Consider the following 22,749-nt stretch of genomic DNA (forward strand, 5'->3'; position numbering starts at 1 on the left):
TTCGGTAATTGTTTCTCTAATTATTTTAAAATTATGTTCAGAATTACCTTTGAATTTACATCAATTTTAGTGTTAATTGATATTTAATTGTGTTGAGAAATTAAATTTTCTGGATGTCATGCCAAAAGTGATATTTGGAAAGAAAAGTGTTCGTTTTTTTTTCCAAATATCAGTTTCGGCATGACATCCAGAAAATTGATAATATTGTAATTGAGAAATTAATATCGATAATTTTAATAATTGATAATTGAAAATATCAGTTTCGGCATGACATCCAGAGAATTCAGTTTCTCTGTATATTTGAGGCCGAAAAAATACCATCTCTTCTTTTAATTAATTGTGTGTTTAAAATTCTTTTTTGTACGGTGATTTTTCCGCCTTCCTGTATATTCTGAAATAATGAACGCCGATTCCCTCTCCCACAAAATATATTAAAATCACGGCCCTAAACATTTTTGGTGCCCCGACATTGTTGGGACCCTGCGCACGGTCGACTAGACATTGTTGTTTAGTGGGCTATGCCCTGCGTCTGATAAGGGTGGGTCTGGTAACAATTCCCTGGTGATTCCCTTTATCGCGTGTTTCAAATTCATAGCTTTATTCCATTTTCTTGTATAAAAATGTTTTTGAAATTCAAGGAAAAAATGTGACAGAATTTGTATAAACGCACAGTATATGTGATTTATTCCTGAAAAGGAAAACAAATTATTGTATGAAGTACCCCCAAGCAATAATATACGCCTTTTTTATAATAATCGCTTTAAAGAAAGCACATCTGCGTACTTCTGACGTTCATCTGACGTAGGAGTATTCTCATAGTCGTTGTCATAGCAACGATTATAAAAATAGCATCCTAATATTGTTTTGCTTCCCACCGTGAAGGTAAAGAAACAGATGGAGAGATCTTTCTCTTGTATTTTTTGAAGTAGACATATACAGGGTGTCCCGTAAGTGATAATGCGGCCTTTATCTCATCAACCGTCCGTCGTAGAGTTATGATTCAAATTTAAAAAAAAGTGCTTACAAGACAGTTCAAAAACTGCCCCTGTACCAGTTTTGGGAGTGAAAATATAGTGTCGCAAAATATGAAAAATCTAAATTTCTATACGGTCTCCCTTGTTCTCTAACTTCCAATTAGAAAGTTGTTGCCCGGTCGCTTATAAACAAACGCTACATTCCTAGCTACATTATCGAAATTTAGCGTATCGTGATATATCGTTAGCGGCCGTAATGATTGAGGAACCATTCAGTGAAATCTTTGCTGGTGATGTTTAGCAATATATTTAATTGGTCTTAAATCTGGCATCCCCAGTTAGAGCGTTGTTCAGAGCGTGAAATACACCTATCGAAGGGTGTGCGTTCGATTCCCTCTCAAACCCATTTTTTTTCATCTTTTAAGTCCTTTCATCTTTGCTGTTATTTAGTGATTCACTAAAAGGGGGCGCGTAGCCCAGGTCGATAAGATACACGCTTAAAGTACCAAAGGATGTTTAGAGGTGTCGCGAGTTCGATACCTAGTTCGTCCTCGTGAGAAAACTTTCCTGACACAGGGGTGCAACAGAAACGGTGACATGACCACAGAAACAATTGCTACCGCAGGGAGTCCCCCCATCGAGGGGTTAGCACACCAACCTCTCGATGAGTATAAAAACAAGCCTGCCGTTCGGAACCGGCAATAAATTGTAGGTCCCGGTATAATTAGCCCGTGTGCAGAAAATGACCGTGTTGCGACAAAAATGATCAAATGATGATTCCCTAAAAAATGCTTTCATTATTTTTTTCTGATTTAATCAAATGCGGATCAGGTGAATCAAGATGACAATAATGACGGCTCGCGAAGTGAGCGCCCAGTGAAGCTGGGCCGTGTTATCATTTACTGATTCACTAAAAAATGCTTTCATTTTTCGTTAATGAACTTCGAAATTCAGTTTCGCTAAAAACTCCGCCCCTCGTGACGTTTTGTTATCTTTCTTGCTTGTAGTAACCAATCACCGGCGTGCTAATGTCTCTTGTGTTACTAAGAATGTAGGGACTGTAATATTGAACTTGGAAACATGGATTTTTCTCTGTTTTCCTGAAGAACTACAGGGCAACAACTTCCTGATTGGAAGTTAGAGGACAAGGGGGGACCTTATTAAAATTTAGATTTTTTGATTTTGTGACACACTCTGAAAACTGGAACAGGATAACTTTTGAACGCCTACGGCTGAACACATAGTGAAACGGGGAGCAAAGCAACGATGGGAGAAGAGATCGACGCAGTGAAATCAAACACATTGATTTCAATGCGCCTGCGTATAGTGGCGCGCATCGCAGCAAGCGATAAGAGCAGCGCATTCAAGATATTCTGTTTTCGCCGCTCTGCTCGCTTGCGTGTAGCTTCAAGATGACCGTCGAAGGGCTTGTTTTCGCCGTTAAAAAAGCGGTAGTGAGGTCAAAAATGTCACCAGAATCGTTGATGTTAAGTTCTTCACGTACTTCAAAATGGTGTGGACGATCAGATGAAAAAAGCAAGTACCGAATATATTTTCATATATTCCCGTCAAACTTTTTTCCTGTGCACGTGCTCAACTAAACAGAAAATGATTTATATTTTGAGTTTTAAGCTAATTTATCATGCATCGTGTGTGGGTAAATATATTTGAGTCGTCTGAATTAAAAATCATGTATGTTTCTGTGGAAAAATTGGTAATTTTTATTTGTTTATTTTCTGTGTACCGTCAATATTTCCATACTGGAATCGTACCGAATGTTTTTTTATGCTGGATTTTTGGGTGTCAATAATTACGTTTCTTGTGTAAAAAAATGAAACAATGAAACCAAATATTTCTACAAATAAAGATATTCGGGTGGGGGGGGGGGGAGGATTTTCCACTTCTACCTTCCCGCCCATGCTAATAACACAAATTTAAACGGTAGGGGGGGGGTGCTTTGATAAACTTGATTTTTTTCTCAATTTTTTACTCAAAAATTTATTATCAAATATTATTGATCTTTCGAGAAGTGATCGCACTCAAGTGCCGCGGGAAAGCGACCAAAATATGAGGAATATTTCCGTAGTTATATTTAAAAATTAGTGATATTCACACAACACTATTATTTCTAAACTATTGTCTGAGCAATGATTTTTATAATGATGAAATTTTTAAGCATTCTTTAATTAAAAAAAACCTGCTGATTGCGAGTTTCTTTTCCACACACTCTCTGCTATATTAAACGCCCCCACTATGTGTGCTATGTTCCTTGCTCGCAGCTATATTCTCGTCTCGCTTCTCTTCCTTCTCATTCGTCGCTTTGCTCGCCGCTTCCACTCAGGGCCGTCTTAAGAGTATTATGGGCCCCCGGGCCAAGTGGTTTTTTTGGAGGCCTTACCTGGTAAAGCCTAAAAAATTTCAACCGGATCTCATTTTTGTGAGGCCCCTCTTCTCTTGTGGCCCCCGGGCCGTGCCCCGGTGGGCCCATGCGTTAAGACGGCACTGCTTCCACTATGTTCTTAGCCTATATAAGCATTTTTTAAATTGGAATCATATATCTCTACGACATACGGTTGATGAGATAAAGGCCGCGTTAGCACGTACAGGACACCCTGTATTCTATAACGAGTAAAGTTTAAAATTTCCACGATTTTCACACATTTCGCGCGAAAACATTTATTTTTAAAGAGAACGATACAACTATTCCTGAATTTTAAATTTTACACGTTAGAATACTGGGTGTCCTGTAAATGCTAATAGGGTCTTTATCTCATCCATCGTCCGTCGTAGAGGTATGATTAAAATTTAAAAAATGTTCAAAAATTACCCTGTACCAGTTTGAGAGTGAAAATACAGTGTGTCACAAAATAGAAAAAAATCTAAATTTTAATACGCTCCCCCTTGTCCTCTAACTTCTAATCAGAAAGTTGTTGCTCTGCATTTCCTGAGGCCAACAGAAAAAATTCCGTGTTTCTAAGTGCAATATTCACAGATATTCGCTAAGATATTTAATTTCAAAAATCGGAGAAAAGTTACGAAAGAACGGCAAAAATAACGGACAAAACACACACACATATACACACGCTCTTTTTTTCTCATTTATGCTGTCCTTCCCCAATTTTTCTGCTTTTTGAATTTGAATATCTTAGCGAATACTGCACTTAAAAACTTGGTTTTTCTTTTTGTTATTCTCAGGAGAGACTGGGCAAAAACTTCTTAATTGGAAGTTAGAGGACGGGGGATTGTATAAAAATTTAGATTTTTTATTTTACTATACACTGTATTTTTTCATTCTCATTTCATTCATTCACTGGTACAGTGTAATTTTTGACCGCCTTTTGAACATATTTTTAAATTGAAACTATAGACCTACCTCTACGACAGGCGGTTGATGAGATTAAGGCCGCCTTAGCACTTACAGGACACCCTGTATACGCATCGTACTCTGTGGTAAGAATTATATGAAGTTGGGATATTCTGTGAAACAATTATTCCATATTCATAAAAAATAGTAAAACTGTTGCTCATAAATCATGCCCAGGGCCGTAGCCAGAAATTTCTTTCGGGGGGGGGGGAATAAAGGGTTTTTGTGGAGGGGGGGGCGAAGTTATAGAAAAATAGACTAAACCAGTGCTTTTTTACATTTTCCCATGGTCCATATAGCGCATCCACCAAGTTTCAATGGAATACGTCCATCAGAACGGGCGCTACATAGGTCTGAGTATTTTCAGTTCTCATTAAGATATCCTAAAAGTTTGGCTTCATTCAGATTAGCAGTTTCTGCGAAAAACTACTCAGAGCACGGGAACTTTAATTATAATCACCCTGTGTATTTGAGCGAATGTAGCCAATAGGATTTTTTTTTTCAAGTTTTGTAAAAGATGTTTTATCAACCTTTTATTGCGTGATCCTGCCCTAACGTTGAAAAAAAGAAAGATTTATTGCATGTTTGACATTTCGACTTGCTCATCGACATGGGATCACTATACTAAACATTTCTGTACTTTCGCCGTGTCGACTTTTTCTTATAAAAATGTTTGGTTTCTTCAACGAATCCTGCTTTAATTCCTAATTTTTACTAGAATCAGAAATGAAGGTAATATGCATAATTTATATATTGTGTTATATTATTTGGTAGTTTCGGTGACATTTGGCAACACATTTGGTGAGAATTGGCGATGTTCCGTCATTTTTCTCGATCAAATTGGTCACCCCAATCCAGTGGTTCTCAAATAGCACCCGAGTAGTGCAGTGGTAAGATGCTCCTCCTCGACCACGAAGGTTGCCGTCAAGGTCCACGGATTCAAATCCAGAGGAAGAACATCAAAAATGAGTTCTTTACCTACCGAGAATGTGGCGATCACCGATATAGATGACACCTTCATTTCCCACCCAACTCCACTGGTTGGAAGTTGCCGTATGGCAATATGTGACAGGAGTTGGTGTGCGGTAAAGAAGTGGTTCTCAAACTTTTCCAGGATGGTCCAGAATGGATGAGGTTTCTTCAAAGCGTTGAGCAGGAAGTATGACCACATTACTGCCGACTGATTCTCGCGACGCCCTTAAGAAAGATTGGTGACGCCTACTTTGAGAAGCAATGCCCTAATCATACAGAAATGAAAATTTCATGAACAGGATTTGATTGCCTTTGATTATATTTTTAGTCAAAAAGTATTAAAAACGTAACGACACCTCTGTTATATAATGACAAAATTTTGTGGAATCTTCGATGTCGTTTCAACCGGGTTTGACTGTATTTGAAAGTAGTTCGTACTTACGCTCCTGTCCCCTTCCGTGACATGCATAGTTGAACCCTTGTAAGTATGTGAGTGACCAAAACAGTGTGCGCCTGACCAAAGGTAGTGATCAAAGGAGTGACTTAAAGACACAGTTTTACTTTTAGGAGGGGGGGGGAGGGGGGCTAAGCGAGTTATGGGACAGGGTGGCGAATTTGAGGGAAGAGTATTCAAAGAAATTAGACTAGAATGGGAGAAGGGCGGCAAAACCATAAAAACGTGGCTCTGAAAAAACCTGAACACATTTTTAAAAGTAGGGTAGGGACCTTTAGTTGAAGAACAATTTGGGACTTGGCAATTACGCAGCACATATTGCACCTTACCATGTAATGTAAAATTAAAAGTCAACCTGTACATACAGATATCTCTATATAAACAGTATTTGATGGAATTCGATTAATGGCGTGAATAATAAGTAGTTAATAAAACTTAACTACGGCCGACGCATTCTCGTGCTGCGTAATTGCCAAGTCCCAAAATGTTCTTCAACTAAAGGTGTAGAGCCTTGGAGTGATTTGTGAATCAAAGTGTCACACTTAATAACAGCATTTGACTTGGCTCTGCATCAGATATCACAACTTTTTACGGCTGAAGAATCTCGAGACTAGGCTTCAGTTTTTACGTGAAATGTTTTTGATGGGATGTTTTCATCATAACATCCCCCCCCCCCCCCCGTGATTTTCAAGAAAATTTCATAATCACAACACTAGCCGTACTCTTTCATTTTCCCGCGTGTCGTAGATCATTTTAGTTTTGTGTTTCGGTTTCACAAATTCAGTTTCATTTTCAAGGCAACAATAACGAGGGGGTATACCTTTACACTTGGTTCATTCAAGCTTCAACGCACAAGATGACGATTATTAATGACGTTAGCGTTATTTCTCTCCATGACTAACGTTAGGATAAACAAACTTCTCATTTGAAGGGCATCTATTCTTACACGTGTCACACTGTTTGTCTTCAACTATTCCTTATAATAATTTTACAGTCATTTGGATCACATAAGCGTTTTTAAAAACAAGGTAAGTGGCAAAAATAATTTTTAATTAATTAAATTAATTTTTCATTATCATTGTACTTATTAAAAGGTTCAAAAATCATTACTTTATTACAAGACTCTCCAGACAAAAAAAAAAAGAAGAATAAGCAGTGTCGGACACTGCCGCAGTTATTTTTGTGAAAACGTCAACCGTGTATAAAAAGAGTAAATTTTTAAATTAAATTTTTTTGTACAATAAAATTCTGTGATGGGGATCTTATCTTATGTCTAGATACGTCAGCACTGTAAAAAAATAATAATAAATTGTAATCCACGCATCCATACTTAACTCAGTCTCGTCAGATTCCAGCCCGAGTTGTCCGAGCACGCTTAAAGGCCGAAGCACATCACACTGACGTGACGCGATTATCTGATTCGTGGAAATTCTGCGACGTTGAAATTATATGACGGGTAATTCCCATGTCACACATTTTCCACGAATCAGAATTTACAACGTCTTTGACATGACGTGAAAACACATCACGTCGGTGAAGTTTGTTTCAGCCTTCAGTTACTTACATGGTGATGCCTTGAGTCCCTTGGCTGCAAATTACAACCGTTGATTCCAGAAGCATACAGTAGACTCTCGATAATCCGGCCCGTGAAGTAATCCGGCGTTGTTTTCGGCGGGTTTTCTTCGATCATAGAAAAGGAAAACATGTCACTACATGTCTTTGTACAGAAGTTTATATTATTTAAATAGGCTTTTTCAATTGACAAAGTAATCTGGCACACCTTGGTCTGAGACGTTTAAAGACGTTTTTACGTCGAAATAAGGTGGTCCGCAAGCAGACTTGATCAGGGCTGGAACTAGAGAGGCCAGAGAGGCAACTGCCCCGAATGGCAAAATTTAGGTGAACACATACAACACCGTTGTAAAATGATCGAATTTTGAATTAGGGGAGGGCCGCGGCAAAATATGTTTGTCCCGGCCAGAAAGATGATACAAAAATTCTAGTTACGGCCCTGGACTTGATAACTTAATTCTAACGGAATGAAAAATTATTCAATTGTTATCATTGATATTAGTAATAAGCTTTTTGAATAGACGTCATAATCATCATCAGAATCACTTTGACGGACAGGCACAGGATGATCCCCATAGAAATCAATGTTAAAATTGTCGATTTTACTGCAGAAATGCGGAAATTTACTGGGGATTTCCGTCACGTCAATAATTCTAAAAATTGAATTGTATTCTCTATTTTCGAAATATTGAGTTCGCTTAAAGATACAAGGCCAAGAAAATGAATTAGCAGGACCTACTTCTCTCCGAGTTGGATATCCTACAATAACATTGATTTCCACTTTTAATTTATATCTTCTTGAGCATGAAAATAGATGTTTATGTCTTTTATTGCTTTTTATTATTCAACTGCATAAATTCACATGGGTAAAGTTTTTGAAAAATAATAATAATAGAAATTTGCTAATCACTGCTTTAATGGCTGAAGGGTGGAAAAGGGCTGTTACAAATCTCAGACGAAAATGTTTGACGGGAAAAAAACAGATGATGACTAGATGACCTTATTTCATTGCGAAAATTGCAGGATACTGGGATCTGAAATACGGTAATATATGAGACATCGCCGATCTTCATCAAAAACGTTGCCATAAATTGGCAAAAGTACCAATTGTTGCTAAAAGCACCGAGAAATTGCGGGGGGAAACATTGAACCTGAGAAATATGCGAGAAGAACATCTATATTTATAGTCATAATTATCATAAAACAAGTAACTTGAGAAAACGCTGTCAATTCATGATTTTAGTTAAAAATTAAAATGAGCACGTTGAAAAAACGGGATAAATATATAAAAAAAAGTCAGAACAATCAAAAATACATCCCGTGATACGAGACCGTCGAATTAGGCCGTCGAATTCTCTCAGAAATTTCTACTTTGGTTCACATAGGTTGAGAAACGCCGATCTAGCATGTTCCAAACGAAAATTTTATGCAAATTTGTGCCTGTAGCACTTTACTGGGTGGGTCGCAAATATGATGTAAGCCGACTTGCAAAAAAAAAAGTAATACTTATAAACGTTTTTAAAGGACGCAGCGTCGATGAAGTTAATGAATTTGGGCGTCATATAGCAATGTCATGCGCTTTAATTAGCAAAGAAGACAATCATCACTAGAGCTAGGATTGCATACACATGCATAAGTGCATATACAAATGCATATTCTGGTCTCTTTAGCACTAATGCATATAAATGCATAAAATTTTCAGAATAAGTGCATATTTTTGAAATTTCACGAAAGCTCTATCCCTTCCCCCCCCCCCCCACATTTCTATAATTCTTTTTCTAATATAGTGAGCTACTCCTAACAACTAGAAATTCCTAAATAAAAATATATTATTATTATAAAATATATAATTATGTTTTTTTAAACTAGTCTAAATCTCTGTATGTTGGAAATGAATAAATTTGATTTGATTTGAAAAAACGTGCAGAAGTTATTTGCATGAGAATATTTTTTGTAAATGAATATGCACTAAAAGAATAGGAAATATGTATTTCAAAAACACGTTAGCTTTTTTGTGGTTATTTGTTTTTTAAAAGCAAATTTTCACACTTTTAGTACGTATTTTCGGTCTATTTACGACTTTTTTAGGCATTGTTTGGTGCAGTGTTTTTCAACCTTTCTCAAAACAAAGACCAGTAAAATGTCTGAAACAATTTGACGGACCCTTGTGTCCCATAGTACGGGGCATTCCCGTGCCTATTTCTGACAAGGTTTTTAATGACAATTGGCGATGTCTCTTATATTTTACGGATTATTATTTGAGATCCCAGTTAACCGAATTTTATTTTTCTTAATGAAATATGATCATCAGATCATTTGAACATTTTTTTCGTGAGATGCAGGGTGGGCAAAAAGTCCGTAGCAATTTTAAAAATTCATAAAAACCGGAAAAATAACCAAATAGAAAACGGTTTGCAGGGCAGCATCGCTAAGTCACAGGGATTTTTTAAGGCAGGAAAAAAAACAACTCAAAACGGCCGATAGGTGGCGCTGACGTACACAAGCCGAAGAAAAGATACGCAAATAACGAAAAAAATGCCTCCAAATCGTTTATTACAGCAGTATCTGTTCCACATGACCACCTCCACAGGGAATAACCAATACCTTCTAAAGCAGAAGGTGCTCTAGAAGGTGTTGGAATAACACATTGCAGGCGAGTCACAAATGCAGCAACGGCAGAGTGCGGCAGGTCCAATGGGATGGATAGGATGGACCATGAACTTTTAGTACACCGCCAATGGACTGCCTTTACAAGGGGACACCAGTATCGATTCTTGAGGGACAATGCAAGGTTATGGTGTCGCAGGGAATTTTTCTCTAATAGGGTTGTTAATAAATGGAACAGCTTACCCCCGGAGGTAGTAAATTGTAATACAATTGACACGTTTAAAAAGAAATACGATAAACATGTTGGGGTAAATCGAGAATCTATCCATACTTAGTATAAGACAACCATGAGTATTCTTTATGGGCATTGTATAGTATTTTATCATGTGTATATATTGATTATAATTTTTGTTAATTGCATTTTTAATTGGGTTGCTATATATTTTTTGGAAATATATGACATCCATATTTTTATGGGCATCTTCTTCTCAGCCACCTCGTTGGGCATTTTGCCTGTTGTGCTGTTGTATTTGTATTTGTATACATAACACCTCTCGGCGGATCGCATCTTTGAGTTCCGACAGATTGGATCCGCTCGTACCAGCGCCACTTATCGGTTGTTTTTTGAGTTTTCCCCCCCGTCTTGAAAAATTCCCGTGACCCTGCAAACCGTTTTTTATTTCGGTTATTTTTCCGGTTTTTATGAATTTTTAAAGTTTCTACGGACTTTTTGCCCACCCTGTACATTCTTGTTTACTGCGATTTGTATTGTAGTCCTTTATAACACCTTCAGCAATTTTATCGGTAATTAGCGAATCGCATTTAAAGCAACGAATTGCAATTTTTTGCAAAATTTAGCGATATCCCGTATTTAAAATCGCAATTTCATGCATTCTCCTCGATGATGTATGGTGAATCTAAGTATGAAAGTATAATTTTATTTGAATCCATATGGAGATATTACTAATATCAATTACAACGGGTGAATAATTCTATCAAGTCTGCCTGCGGACTACCTATGCCATCGTCACGGGAGCCTTAGGTTGAGAAACGCTAGTTTATACAGGCTGTCCCAAATTGTTTGCATAGTGGATATCTCCGTAACCATTGACTTTCCAAAATTCTTCTTTTGCCGCGAAGTGCGGCATATTTTCAAATCACTTAAGTAACCCACGCATAGGCTGAGATAGACTTGAATGTCTGGGGTGGACAAGATGATAATAATGTCAGTTCATGTAGGACTATATGCATACACATTAGATCAGTCGGCTCCGTCATTGACGCTGGTGTCTACGCCCATGAATCAGCGGCACATTCACAGTTCACTGAATTAAATGTTTCGCGGCACGTTTTCAAACCAATGAAGTGGCCCGCACTCTCCTAAAAGTTGAACGCCTTTAGTATGTTCCATCTTTGCACAAAATCTTGCCAGTGGGCCACTCTTCCGGGAATCCGATGTGTCAACATCACTCGTTCACGATCTGACCTATATGCGTCAGTAAGGATGCATGCAATAAAATGACATGAAATTACAATGCTGATTTTCAAACACCGCTTTGTTTCTCTTAAATATTCATTCTCTTGACAATGTCTGTCAACATATATTAGAAAAGAAAAGATGTCATGTATTATCTTTACGATTTAAAAGTTCCCATTTTGGTATGTAGATAGCCTTAGTTTCCAGGGAAGTTATAGCGTTTTTTCTACCGTCACATATGTGTTTGCTATTCACTTATCAAAGCGGAACTTTGACTCATATACGATTCACCGTTGACACGTTTTAACAATTAGATGCAATAAAACTTGGAACGTGTCTCTTTATCCTATAATTACCTTTTGGAGTTAAGCTCCGGTTGGTCGGAAATTCCTAAGTGATGACTGTCACTGTAACGGCAAAATGCGACGTTAATTGTGTGCAGGAGGAGTTTCGAGAGTCTTCAGATACAAACTGACACAGGGTACGAACATATAGTTCAAGCTAGTTTTCGATTCTGTGATTTCAACCAATCAGCATCGGCACCGACTTTCAGAATTAGAAACCAGCGTGTACTATGTCCGTACGCATAGGCTGAAGCCTTAGATTCGACTTGCAAGCTAATCGTTCAGTCATCGGTGACACAGCTGCCCTTAGGGGTGTGCGACAAGCGAATTCGCACCGGGCTCCGTACTCACAATAATAGAAGTTAAAAAATATTCAGGGTGAACGCTTCAGTCCCTTTGCCGCAAATTACTGGCGAACCGTCTATCCTAGAGGCATACTTTCAATTAGAAAAAGTATCCAAACAACCTGTAGACCTCAGCTTACGTCATTTATATTGCATGGAATTGTATAGTTATTGAAACAAAAAAATTAACTTTCTATTTGGTCAGCCTGTCTTGAAAAACCCGATTAAAAAATTGTTGCCCTGTCTCTTCTGAGGCCAACAAAAAAAAAATTCCACGTTTTCAAGTGCAGCATTTGCTGATTATTTCAGTTCAAAATTCATTGAACATGAGGAAGGCAGAAGCGTAAAATGAGCTTGGCCGGTTAGTTTATGCGGTTCTTTCCTTTATCTTCAGTGATTTTTGAATCCAGATATCTCATCGAGATGTTTTAGGAATAAAAATTACTGTGGAATTCCATTTATACGACTTTCATCACCATCCATGTTTGTCAAAAGTCGTGTAACTGAAATTTAGTTTTAAATTAGAGCAAGTGTATTCAACCATTAATTCCAAACACCTGGCAATTCTCACCAACTGGCAATTTCAATGTATACCACTTCATTAATTAATGCTCAAAACTTGAACACACAAGCTGAAAATATAGTGTGTTCAGTCTGTATAGTCATGAGAAAAATTATCACCATGCAAACACAGCAAAGTTTACTACAGCAGTGTCAGGCGGTGGTGGTCAGACTCACTATGTATATTTTCGAAGGGCAATCGAATCAGGGGCGTACGCAGGAGTGACCTTTGGAGGGGGGAACAAAAGGCTTAGGGAGGAAGGGGAAAATGAATTCCTTGAAGAAAAATTGCGAGCTTTTTCGCTTTTTCGAATAGCATTGAAATTAACACAGAAATCGATTATATGCTAACATGTAAGTTAAAGGTATTTTCTTTCGGTATTTTAATTTTAAAAAATCCTTTTTTTTTATCAATTTTTTTTTATATCGTTTTTGAAGGAACAGGAGCTCCCTATGCCTCCCCCCCCCCCCGAGTATGCCTCTGATCCCAATATGCGGTAGCGGGGGGGGGGACAGAGCTGACGAAATTTTGCGGAAAAAGGAGAGGGAGTTTTGCTGACCAGAAGGCGGATCAAAAACGGCTAAAAACTTGCTGATGTAATACTTGAATGGCCCATTTGCGGTTTTCTTTTCCCCTATTCATTTTCCGTTGGTCGTGTGTTTGACCAAGACTTCTACTCAGTGGCGGGTTAAAATCGGTCGGGGCCCCGGGAGCAAAAAAAATATTGCCCCCCCCCCCCAAATTAGAAATAAGTGTAAAGTTTGTGTTTTTCGGGGCCCTTTAGAAGTCTAGGAACCGCTCGCGCACCCGGTGCGCCCGCCGTTAAACCCACCTTTGCTTCTACTTACAAAAATTATTTTGAAAACCGGGCCGCGGGTTTGCAAAAGTTGGGAACCACTGCTCTAGAGCATAGTTTCGTAGAGCATGTCGTAGAGCATAGTTTCGTAGAGCATGTCGTAGAGCACAGTTTCGTAGAGCATAGTTTCGTTGATCATAGTTTCGTAGAGCATGTCATAGAGCATAGTTTCGTAGAGCATGTCATAGAGCATAGTTTCGTAGAGCATAGTTTTTCGTAGAGCATGTCGTAGAGCATAGTTTCGTAGAGCATGTCGTAGAGCAGTGTTTCTTAACCTTTTTCAGCTCATGGCCCCCGACGGATCACATTTTTTTCTCGTGGCCCCCCTGTCCTATCCAGGGCCCCCTACCCTCATCCAAGAGTGAGATACTTTCTATTTTTTTATTATGAATGAAATTTTAATAAATCAGACCAATCTCTGGAATCCTGGCTAGGCACGGAGTAAGGTTCCGGGACGAATCGTCAAGGAAGCTGCTAAACGAAGAAGCAAAAGAGGGAAAAACTACCCTGAAAAATATAGCGCGGGAGCCACAGAGAGAAGAAAAGAGAAACGCTCCCCCTGGGGTCTTTTTTTTTATTATGATTATGATTAGTGTGGTGTTGTAAGGTGTGATGTGCTCGTTGTGTAGCACTTTTCTCTATCCTCCTTAATCAAAATAAATATGATTATTGTTTTGAAAGACGACTCATCAATGAGTACGTGTTCAGTTACTCGACCACGAAGGGGGAGGATCGTTACTGGCGCAGTCGGTAGGATTAGAACTGAAAAAAAATCGGGGGAACATTTTGAAGAATAACACTTATGAAGAAGGACAAAATGGCCACAGCGTTCCTCCATTGTCAAGCTGAAAGAGAAAGCATGGACTGCTGATGACGGGTGGTTCCTGAGAGCACCATTGCTCTGCAGTGGAAAGGTGAAGAGCATCATTGCTCCAGAGTCGTAGGTGGCGAGCATCAGCTCCAGTGTCGTATTCAGCGAGCATCAGCTCCAGTGGCGTATTCGGCGAGCATCAGCTCCTGTGGTGTATTCAGCGAGCATCAGCTCCAGCGGCATTGTTGGCGAGCATCATTGCTCCAGAGGCGTAAGGTGACGAGCATCAGCTCCAGTGGCGTATTCAGCGAGCATCAGCTCCAGTGTCGTATTCAGCGAGCATCAGCTCCAGTGTCGTATTCAGCGAGCATCAGCTCCAGAGGCGTATTCAGCGAGCATCAGCTCCAGCGGCGTAGATGGCGACCATCAGCTCCAGTTGCGTATTGAGCGAGCATCAGCTCCAGTGGCGTATTCAGCGAGCATCAGCTCCAGCGGCATAATTTACGAGCATCATTGCTCCAGCGGCGTAGATGGCGAGCATCATTGCTCCAGCGGCGTAGATGGCGAGCATCAGCTCCAGCGGCATAGTTTACGAGCATCATTGCTCCAGAGGTGTAGGTGGCGAGCATCAGCTCCAGCGGCATAGTTGACGAGCATCATTGCTCCAGAGGCGTAGGTGGCGAACATCAGCTCCAGCGACGTATTCAGCGAGCATCAGCTCCAGTGGCGTATTCAGTGAGCATCAGCTCCAGCAGCGTATTCAGCGAGCATCAGCTCCAGTGGCGTATTCAGCGAGCATCAGCTCCAGTGGCGTATTCAGCGAGCATCAGCTCCAGCGGCATAGTTGACGAGCATCATTGCTCCGGCGGTTCGTGTGGCGAGCATCAGCTCTAGTGATATACGTGAGAGCATTATTGCCCTGTTGTGTGTCAAGTGAGAGCATCATTGCCCTGTTGTTTATCAAGTGAGAGCATCATTGCTCTGCTGTTTATCAAGTGAGAGCATCATTGCTCTGTTGTGTGTTGAAACGGCGGTAATTACGCGAGTACTGATTTTTTTTTTTTGGGAAAGATACGTCAGTATTATTCGCTCAGAAAATTATATATTTTTTTGAAACGTCAGTTTATTATTGAGAATGTGATTTTTTTTTTTTTTTGAACAGCAGTATTATCGCACATACTAATTTTTTTTTTACAATTATCTTTGAATGTACGATTTTATGTTATTTTTTTTTTTGGGTTTGTTTGAAATACGTCAGTATTATCGAGCATATATCTATCTATATATGTATATGTATATTTTTTTTGCGAATGATTAGTCATTAACATATGACGGTGGACGTATACACGTAGACTAAGTGTGAACATTTATAAGCGAAAAAAAAACCAAAAAACGATATACCAAGCAACATGGCATATCTCGGGCGTGCAAGGAGGGGTGATTTGGTGGTTTTGGCAGAGGAGTTGGGTCTGGTGGTCAAGGACGGATCGAACATATTGGACTTGAGGAATAGCATCCTCAAATGTGACGGCTATGACGAGGAGTTCATCCGAGAGCAGTTAGCTGTCATCAAGGGAGACAGGGAAGCACGAGAAGAGCGTGACCTAGCTGAAGGGAGGATGCGTGAAGAACGAGAACACCTCTTTCGAATGGAAAAACTCCGCCTGGAGATGGAAAGGACGAACGCGTCCACAAATGGACGACAGAATTCAACCTCATTCAGTATGGAACTGACGAGGCTTGTTCCAAAATTTGACGCCAAGGAGGATGACATCGCCTTATTTCTCATAATATTTGAACGCCAGGCGAATAGAATCGGGGTGGACAAAAGAAACTGGGTGTCAGCTTTGCTGACCTTATTGCCGTCAGATATAACCCAATTAATCGCCCGAGAATCGGAAGAGAAGTTTGATGATTATGAGTACATTAAGGAGATCCTCCTTAGGAAATTCAAATTAAGTGCGGAACATTTCCGGCAAAAATTCACCAAACATCAACGCAACCCGGCGAAATCATGGCGAGAATTTGTCTTCGAAATATCGAATTTCTTCGAAGAGTGGATCCGGGGTCTGGACGTTGGTGACTTCGAGACACTGAAGAGCCTTGTCATTACTGACCAACTGAAACGACGAGTTCCCGGCGATATACGTGACCATTTCGTGGACGAATGGGCCTCTTTCATATCTCCGTCTATCCTAGCTGACAAGCTGGATCAATACGAAAGTGTGCGGTCAAACTTCAAGAAGGTGGTCTCGGGCAATGATAACGTGAAAGATGAAGCAGGCAAATATGGTAACAGTAGAAGTTTTCCTCCTAAAGCACCGAATTCCAGGCCAGGACTCAAAACCGAAACACGTAGAACCTTTGTGAAGCCAACTTGCTATTCTTGTGGCTCGGTTGGGCACATATCGAGGGCTTGCAACAATAACGCGAAAGGGCATGCCGTTGTGAGTGCACAGAGTCAATTAACGACGGTGGAACCAAGTGAAGCCTCGAATATTTTGACGGTGAAGGTTTCGGTTCCTGTGTCTTCTGCGAAGGTCACGGGGAAAATCGATGAACTTAAAATTGCACCCATCAAATGCGGAACGAAAAAATTTAAAGCGATTATTGATAATGGAGCTCAGATATCAGTTCTGAGAGAGGATTTGGTGCCTTCGAACTGCGACGGAGAAGGTACTATACGAATAATATCTGCGTTCGGGGAAACTGAGGTAGCGGCACTGAAAGTTATCCCGATGAGAATCGATGATGGTATGCACAGCGACATTCCTGTAACTTGTGCCGTGTCGAAGAAACTTGTTAACGACATGTTAATATGCTCAACTGCGTACGAGGCGCTGTCGGAAAGTGTGCAGCTCACTGGGTCCATTCGGCATACCGGAGACTCAACGATGTCGGTCGTACAACTCCTGGATTCGAACGTGGAAGGAGGGAACTGCATCCCTGATGCATCACAAGTCCCCGATAAAGGAGACAAAGACTTTATCGGTTTGCTAATTGGAGATGGCGATCTCGAGAAGGGCTGGGACTTAGTACCTCTGGGGCAAAGATCTTATGGCGTAAGGAATGGTGTTCTCACTCACTCCGAGAACGTAAACGGCGAAAATATCGTACAGGTTGTCGTTCCCACCTGCAAACGAATGGAAATGCTTCGGACGGCCCATGAAATACCTTTGGCAGGACATCTAGGGGAGCGCAAAACGAAACAACGCATGAAGTATTCGTCCTACTGGCCCACCATGAAAAAGGATGTTCAGAAGTTTCGTAGGAGTCGTCGAGAATGCCAAGTCAGACGCACCGTCACGTATAGATATCGCCTACCCATCCAACCAATCGTGAGACCCGAAAACCCATTCGAGGTCTGGAGCGTTGACTATATTGGACTCTTAGAACCCAAGTCAAGCAGAGGCCATACATTGCCAGAGTACAACACGTGGGACTGATATTTGATCAGGACGTAGAATTCGGAGACGTGGACTACGCTCCTGTTCACATAAAAATGAAATCAGTCCAGGACATTCAGAACCCCATTACGTGGTGTATTATTATATGTTATCTAATAAGCTGGAAGTTCACAGCAACAGCAATTATTCGAAACCGAAAGAATTTTTAGACGTGTTCAGCAGTCGGGGAATGTATATATTAGGAAAGTACACGGAAAATGTTTGTAAATGTGAATGCATTTCAGTGCATATGTATTACTAATGTGTATTCAGTATGGTATTTTCATTGATCCCACGATGGTAATTGTTGATTTTGTGATTTTTTTTTTTGTATGTGTGCTTGAACATGTTTTTCTTTGTTCATTTCTTTTCCTAAATGTGGTAAGCTCAGTTGTCTTGAAAAAAAAGATAGACAATGAGCTCCCAAGGGGGGACGAGTAAGGTTCCGGGACGAATCGTCAGGGAAGCTGCTAAACGAAGAAGCAAAAGAGGGAAAAACTACCCTGAAAAATATAGCGCGGGAGCCACAGAGAGAAGAAAAGAGAAACGCTCCCCCTGGGGTCTTTTTTTTTATTATGATTATGATTAGTGTGGTGTTGTAAGGTGTGATGTGCTCGTTGTGTAGCACTTTTCTCTATCCTCCTTAATCAAAATAAATATGATTATTGTTTTGAAAGACGACTCATCAATGAGTACGTGTTCAGTTACTCGACCACGAAGGGGGAGGATCGTTACTCACGGATTCAAATGATGGATTATCATCTCTCCCATCAGTCAAATTATATGGTAAAAATGAGTCTGTGTAAAATACGGGACGATCCAACAAACATGCACAATAAATAGACCCTCCCAACACATCAACCGTTGCTCTGGCGGCCCTCCATACTATGCTGGTACTAGATTTGGTACTATGATTTTCCCATGTAAGCTGTTCTTGCATATGAAAATCATATAGTACCAAATCCCATAAAGTGCAGTCCCTCTCCCTCCATTATAGACATGAAGACCCTGGTCATGCCCAAATAGACCCAAGGGTTAAGATGCCCCTGGTTCTATGGACGGATCTGATGAATTCTGAAAGTAGTAACATTTTTCAACCATGTTTTACATTTAAAGCTTTTCTCTTCACAGCTCTCTATGACTCCCTTCACCACCTGTCGTGGATCACCTTTCTACTGATTTTCTCCCGTGGCCCCCCTAGAATATCCCAGGACCGCAAGGGGGCCATATGGCCCCAGGTTGAGAACCACTGTCGTAGAGCATAGTTTCGTAGAGCATGTCGTAGATCATAGTTTCGTAGAGCATGTCGTAGATCATAGTTTCGTAGAGCATGTCGTAGATCATAGTTTTGTAGAGCATAGTTTCGTAGAGCATGTCGTAGAGCAGTTTCGTAGAGCATGTCGTAGAGCAGTTTCGTAGAGCATGTCGTAGAGCATAGTTTCGTAGAGCATAGTTTCTAAAACTTTTTGTTCCATCACCCCATCTTCAATTTTTTGGTCTTTCATCACCCCCCCCCCCTTCCCCCAACTCAAGTCAAGCCGTAAGATTCTTTCTATACTAAATATACAGCTTCTACCACCACCCCCCGCACCATTCCATCGCCTCCAGGGGGCGATATTGCCACTTTGGCAAACATTGCTCTAGAGATCATAGTTTCCCAAACTTTCTGTTCCATCGCCCCCTTTCTTTAAAAAAATTTCTCTCTCTCTCATCGCCCCCCCCCCCAACTCAAGCAAACCCATAGGATCCTATGCTATACCCGTAGCTTCTATCGCCCCCAGGGGGCAACATTTCCCACTTTGGGAATCACTGCTCTAGAGTCTAGATCTGAGATACGTATCTCAAAAGTTGTGACTGCATTCCGATAGGTGCTAAGAGCGGGAAATGTTTGAGAGTCTCTGCCAAAGCTGCTTCATAGTTAATCTTAATGTAGCTTTGGTCTGTCTCTGCCTTGGAGATTTGTTTTCCTATTAAAAATGAAAAAGTAGCCGTAAAAAGATCTGAGATCTGATTTTTTTACGGATATAACGGGACATACGAAAGATTTAAGTGGCGATCACATTGTAATGATTTCAGAGCATTCATTAAGCTTGTGTCTTTATTGAAGATTTTTCATTCCGAAAGGATTTATTAATTCTCCCTTGAATTCAAGAGCTAATGAGCAAGAAATACTAGTTTTTGTGTGATTTTTTCTATTGCTGTACGTTCATTATTCCATGATTTATTAATTTTTGAAATGATAATTAATTTTGACAGTCTGGCATGTAAAAAATGACATACAGGGTGTCCCGTAAGTCCTAATTCGACGTTTATCCCATCAACCGTTCGTCGTAGAGGTATAGTTCCAATTTAGAAAATGCTCAGTACGTGTTCAGAAATCACTGTATACTAGTTTTGAGAGTGAAAATACAGTGTGTCAAAAAATAAGAAATCTAAATTTTTATATGGACACCCTGTCTTAAAAAAATCAATTAGAGAAAGAAAGTTGTTGTCCCGCCTCTTCTGAGACCAACAACAAAGCATTGCACGTTTCTAATTGCAATATTCACAGAAATGTTCTAACTTAAAAATCGGAGTGAAGGTCAGAAAGAACAGCATAAACTAACAGGCAATGCTTTTTTCCCCTTATTTATGCTGTTCTTTTCCAACTTTTCTCCGATTTTGGAATTCAAATATCTCAGTGAATATTGCACTTAAAAACTTAAATTTCCTTCGTTATCTTCAGAAGAAACATGGCAACAACTTTTTCTCTCTCTCTTTCTCTCTCTACTTATAGTCCGTTTCAATTTAACTTTGCAGTGGAGAGAAAGGTAGAAAGTGTACTCCTTCGCCGCAAAATAAAGTTCCCATAAATCGGAGTTTTATGATGTGTGTGTGTGTGTGATCATTTACACGGAATATTTCAATTTTTTTAATGATTTTGAAAAAAATAATGAAAAAATATCGTTTTGAACAGATGTTTCTTCGTTTGAAATTTTTAAATTAGAAAAAAATATTAGTTAAAATTATCCAAAAATCTATCGCAACCACAACGACATTTTGGCGCGATATCCTAGAAATCGTCCATACCTTACCGAGGCCGCGCATCGATACATTGGTTAAGAGGCTTTTGTTGCCATAGCAACGAGTGATGAGGTTCCGTCGTAGCTTCCTCCTCACTGCAAAGTTAACCTGAAACGGACTATAGGTTTTTTTACAACAGGGTGTCCATATAAAAATTTAGAATTTTTATTTTGTGACACACTGTATTTCCACTCTCAAAACTGGTACAGGGTGATTTTTAAACACATTTTGAGCATTTTTTAAATTGCAACTACACCTGTATGACGAACGGTTGATGAGATAAAGGCTAAATTAGGACTTACAGGACGCCCTGTATACACGTTGTGTAGAAAATGACTGCACAAGTTTGAAGGTGAATAACGAAAAAACGTTGAGATAGAAATGTGCTATTGTTCATTTTTATTGCCGAACCGGTAAATTTTGGACCGGATCAAATTTCCAAATTAGTTACACATTCTGCCTATAAGTGAAATCACGGGAGATCACTCGTGCCTGGTGAGATACATGGCAGTTGTTCACTTCCTGTGGAGTCACTCAGGGCCGTAACCAAAAATTTAGTTCAGAGTGAGACGACCGACATTGCGTGGGGAGTGGGGTACCAAAGTGATAAAACATTAGACTTATGCATGTTACTCCATTTATATCGCCATTTTCTAATCTTTCGGGGGGCGGACACCCTATGCCTCCCTCCCTCGCTATGGTCTTGGAGTCACTCTAAAGTTTAGGTATACCACCAAAATCCATGAACTATTGCGTAACTGGAACGTTACATATGTAATATACTGTATTGTGCTATGGTCATCATGTCGGGACATTAGCACAGGCACACAGCTTATGTAGGATTTTCTCAAGAGAAAGGGCTTGGGGCTTATGCCAATGGCCACGAATTTCGTTATGCGAATACGATATTTGGCTGCGGCAAATGGTAGTAGCGTATACAATAACTAGAATCACTTGAAAATTGTTCTTTCAGAGTACGGTAGGCCGGTACTATCTGCCAAATTTTCAGCTAATTCAGTACAGTTCAAAGTTTACTGGTTTCTCACCGGCGAATGTCGCCACACTCGTGTCAAGGCTGGCCCAATAGTCATTCGCAAATATTTGCCTTCCCCTGATGCAAAGAAGCGGCAGCGGCATAGGCTGGCTACACACTGGTCAGCTTGGCCCAATATTAATTGGCGAATATTTGCCAAGAACAACAGAACCGGTTTTTCTAGAACACTCTTTTTGTTGTGACTCTGTTGGAGTTCTTCGGCCAATGTGCGGCCATACGGATTGGAAGAAGGGGAATTAAGGCGGGTCTCCTTTGACTTGGGTTGGAAACTAGAAAGTGCTCGACCAGACTTCCAATACTTTCCAGCCTCCAGCATTTGCGATCATTGCCAACGGTGGAACGGTCACACTACTACCTACTCCCATGGAACGTATTGGGCCAGTCTTGAAATGGGTGTGGCTATGGCTTACCCGTTGTAACGTTGTTATTTGCTTTTGGAAATTTGTAGTGATTGTCGTCATTGTTGCCATGTAGCGATTTGTAGTCATTTTAAATACACCGGCTGGTGTGGCTACATAGGTGGGGAGGGGGATGACGAAGAGGGATGATCGACCATCCCAAAAAAGCTGGATAAATTGGTTTTTCTTTGAATTGAGCGCAACCACCACCATCGTAATATCACAGATATATAATAATGAGATAACGACCTTGGCGTTACAACTCCGGTCTACCGCCACGGCAATTTACTACCGAGTGAGTTGAGCCGGAAGTGTGTGTGCTTAACCGTCTGAGTGCGTAGTTAGTGTTGTATGATGCTGGTGCTGCCATCTGTATTTAAAATTGGGAGTGAAGTGTTGAACATTTGTACGTTGTAGTGAGGCGAGTCTTTTCAATGAGAAGAGATCAGCT

The 22,749-nt window shown here is 40.2% G+C and overlaps 1 protein-coding gene across 1 annotated transcript; it reads left to right on the forward strand.

The window, feature by feature from the left end:
- The first annotated feature begins 15,688 nt into the window (after positions 1 to 15,688).
- On the forward strand, positions 15,689 to 17,790 carry LOC149072615 (uncharacterized). Its single transcript, XM_089246348.1, has one exon. It carries the CDS (start codon positions 15,747 to 15,749, stop codon positions 17,781 to 17,783), a length of 2,037 nt encoding a protein of 678 aa, XP_089102474.1. The 5' UTR covers positions 15,689 to 15,746; the 3' UTR covers positions 17,784 to 17,790.
- Positions 17,791 to 22,749: the final 4,959 nt, after the last annotated feature.

The sequence above is a fragment of the Pholcus phalangioides genome, unplaced genomic scaffold, assembly GCF_987345545.1.
Source record: "Pholcus phalangioides strain wild (caught in Gottingen) unplaced genomic scaffold, Ppha-v1.0 ptg000017l_1, whole genome shotgun sequence".
NCBI lineage: Eukaryota > Metazoa > Arthropoda > Arachnida > Araneae > Pholcidae > Pholcus > Pholcus phalangioides.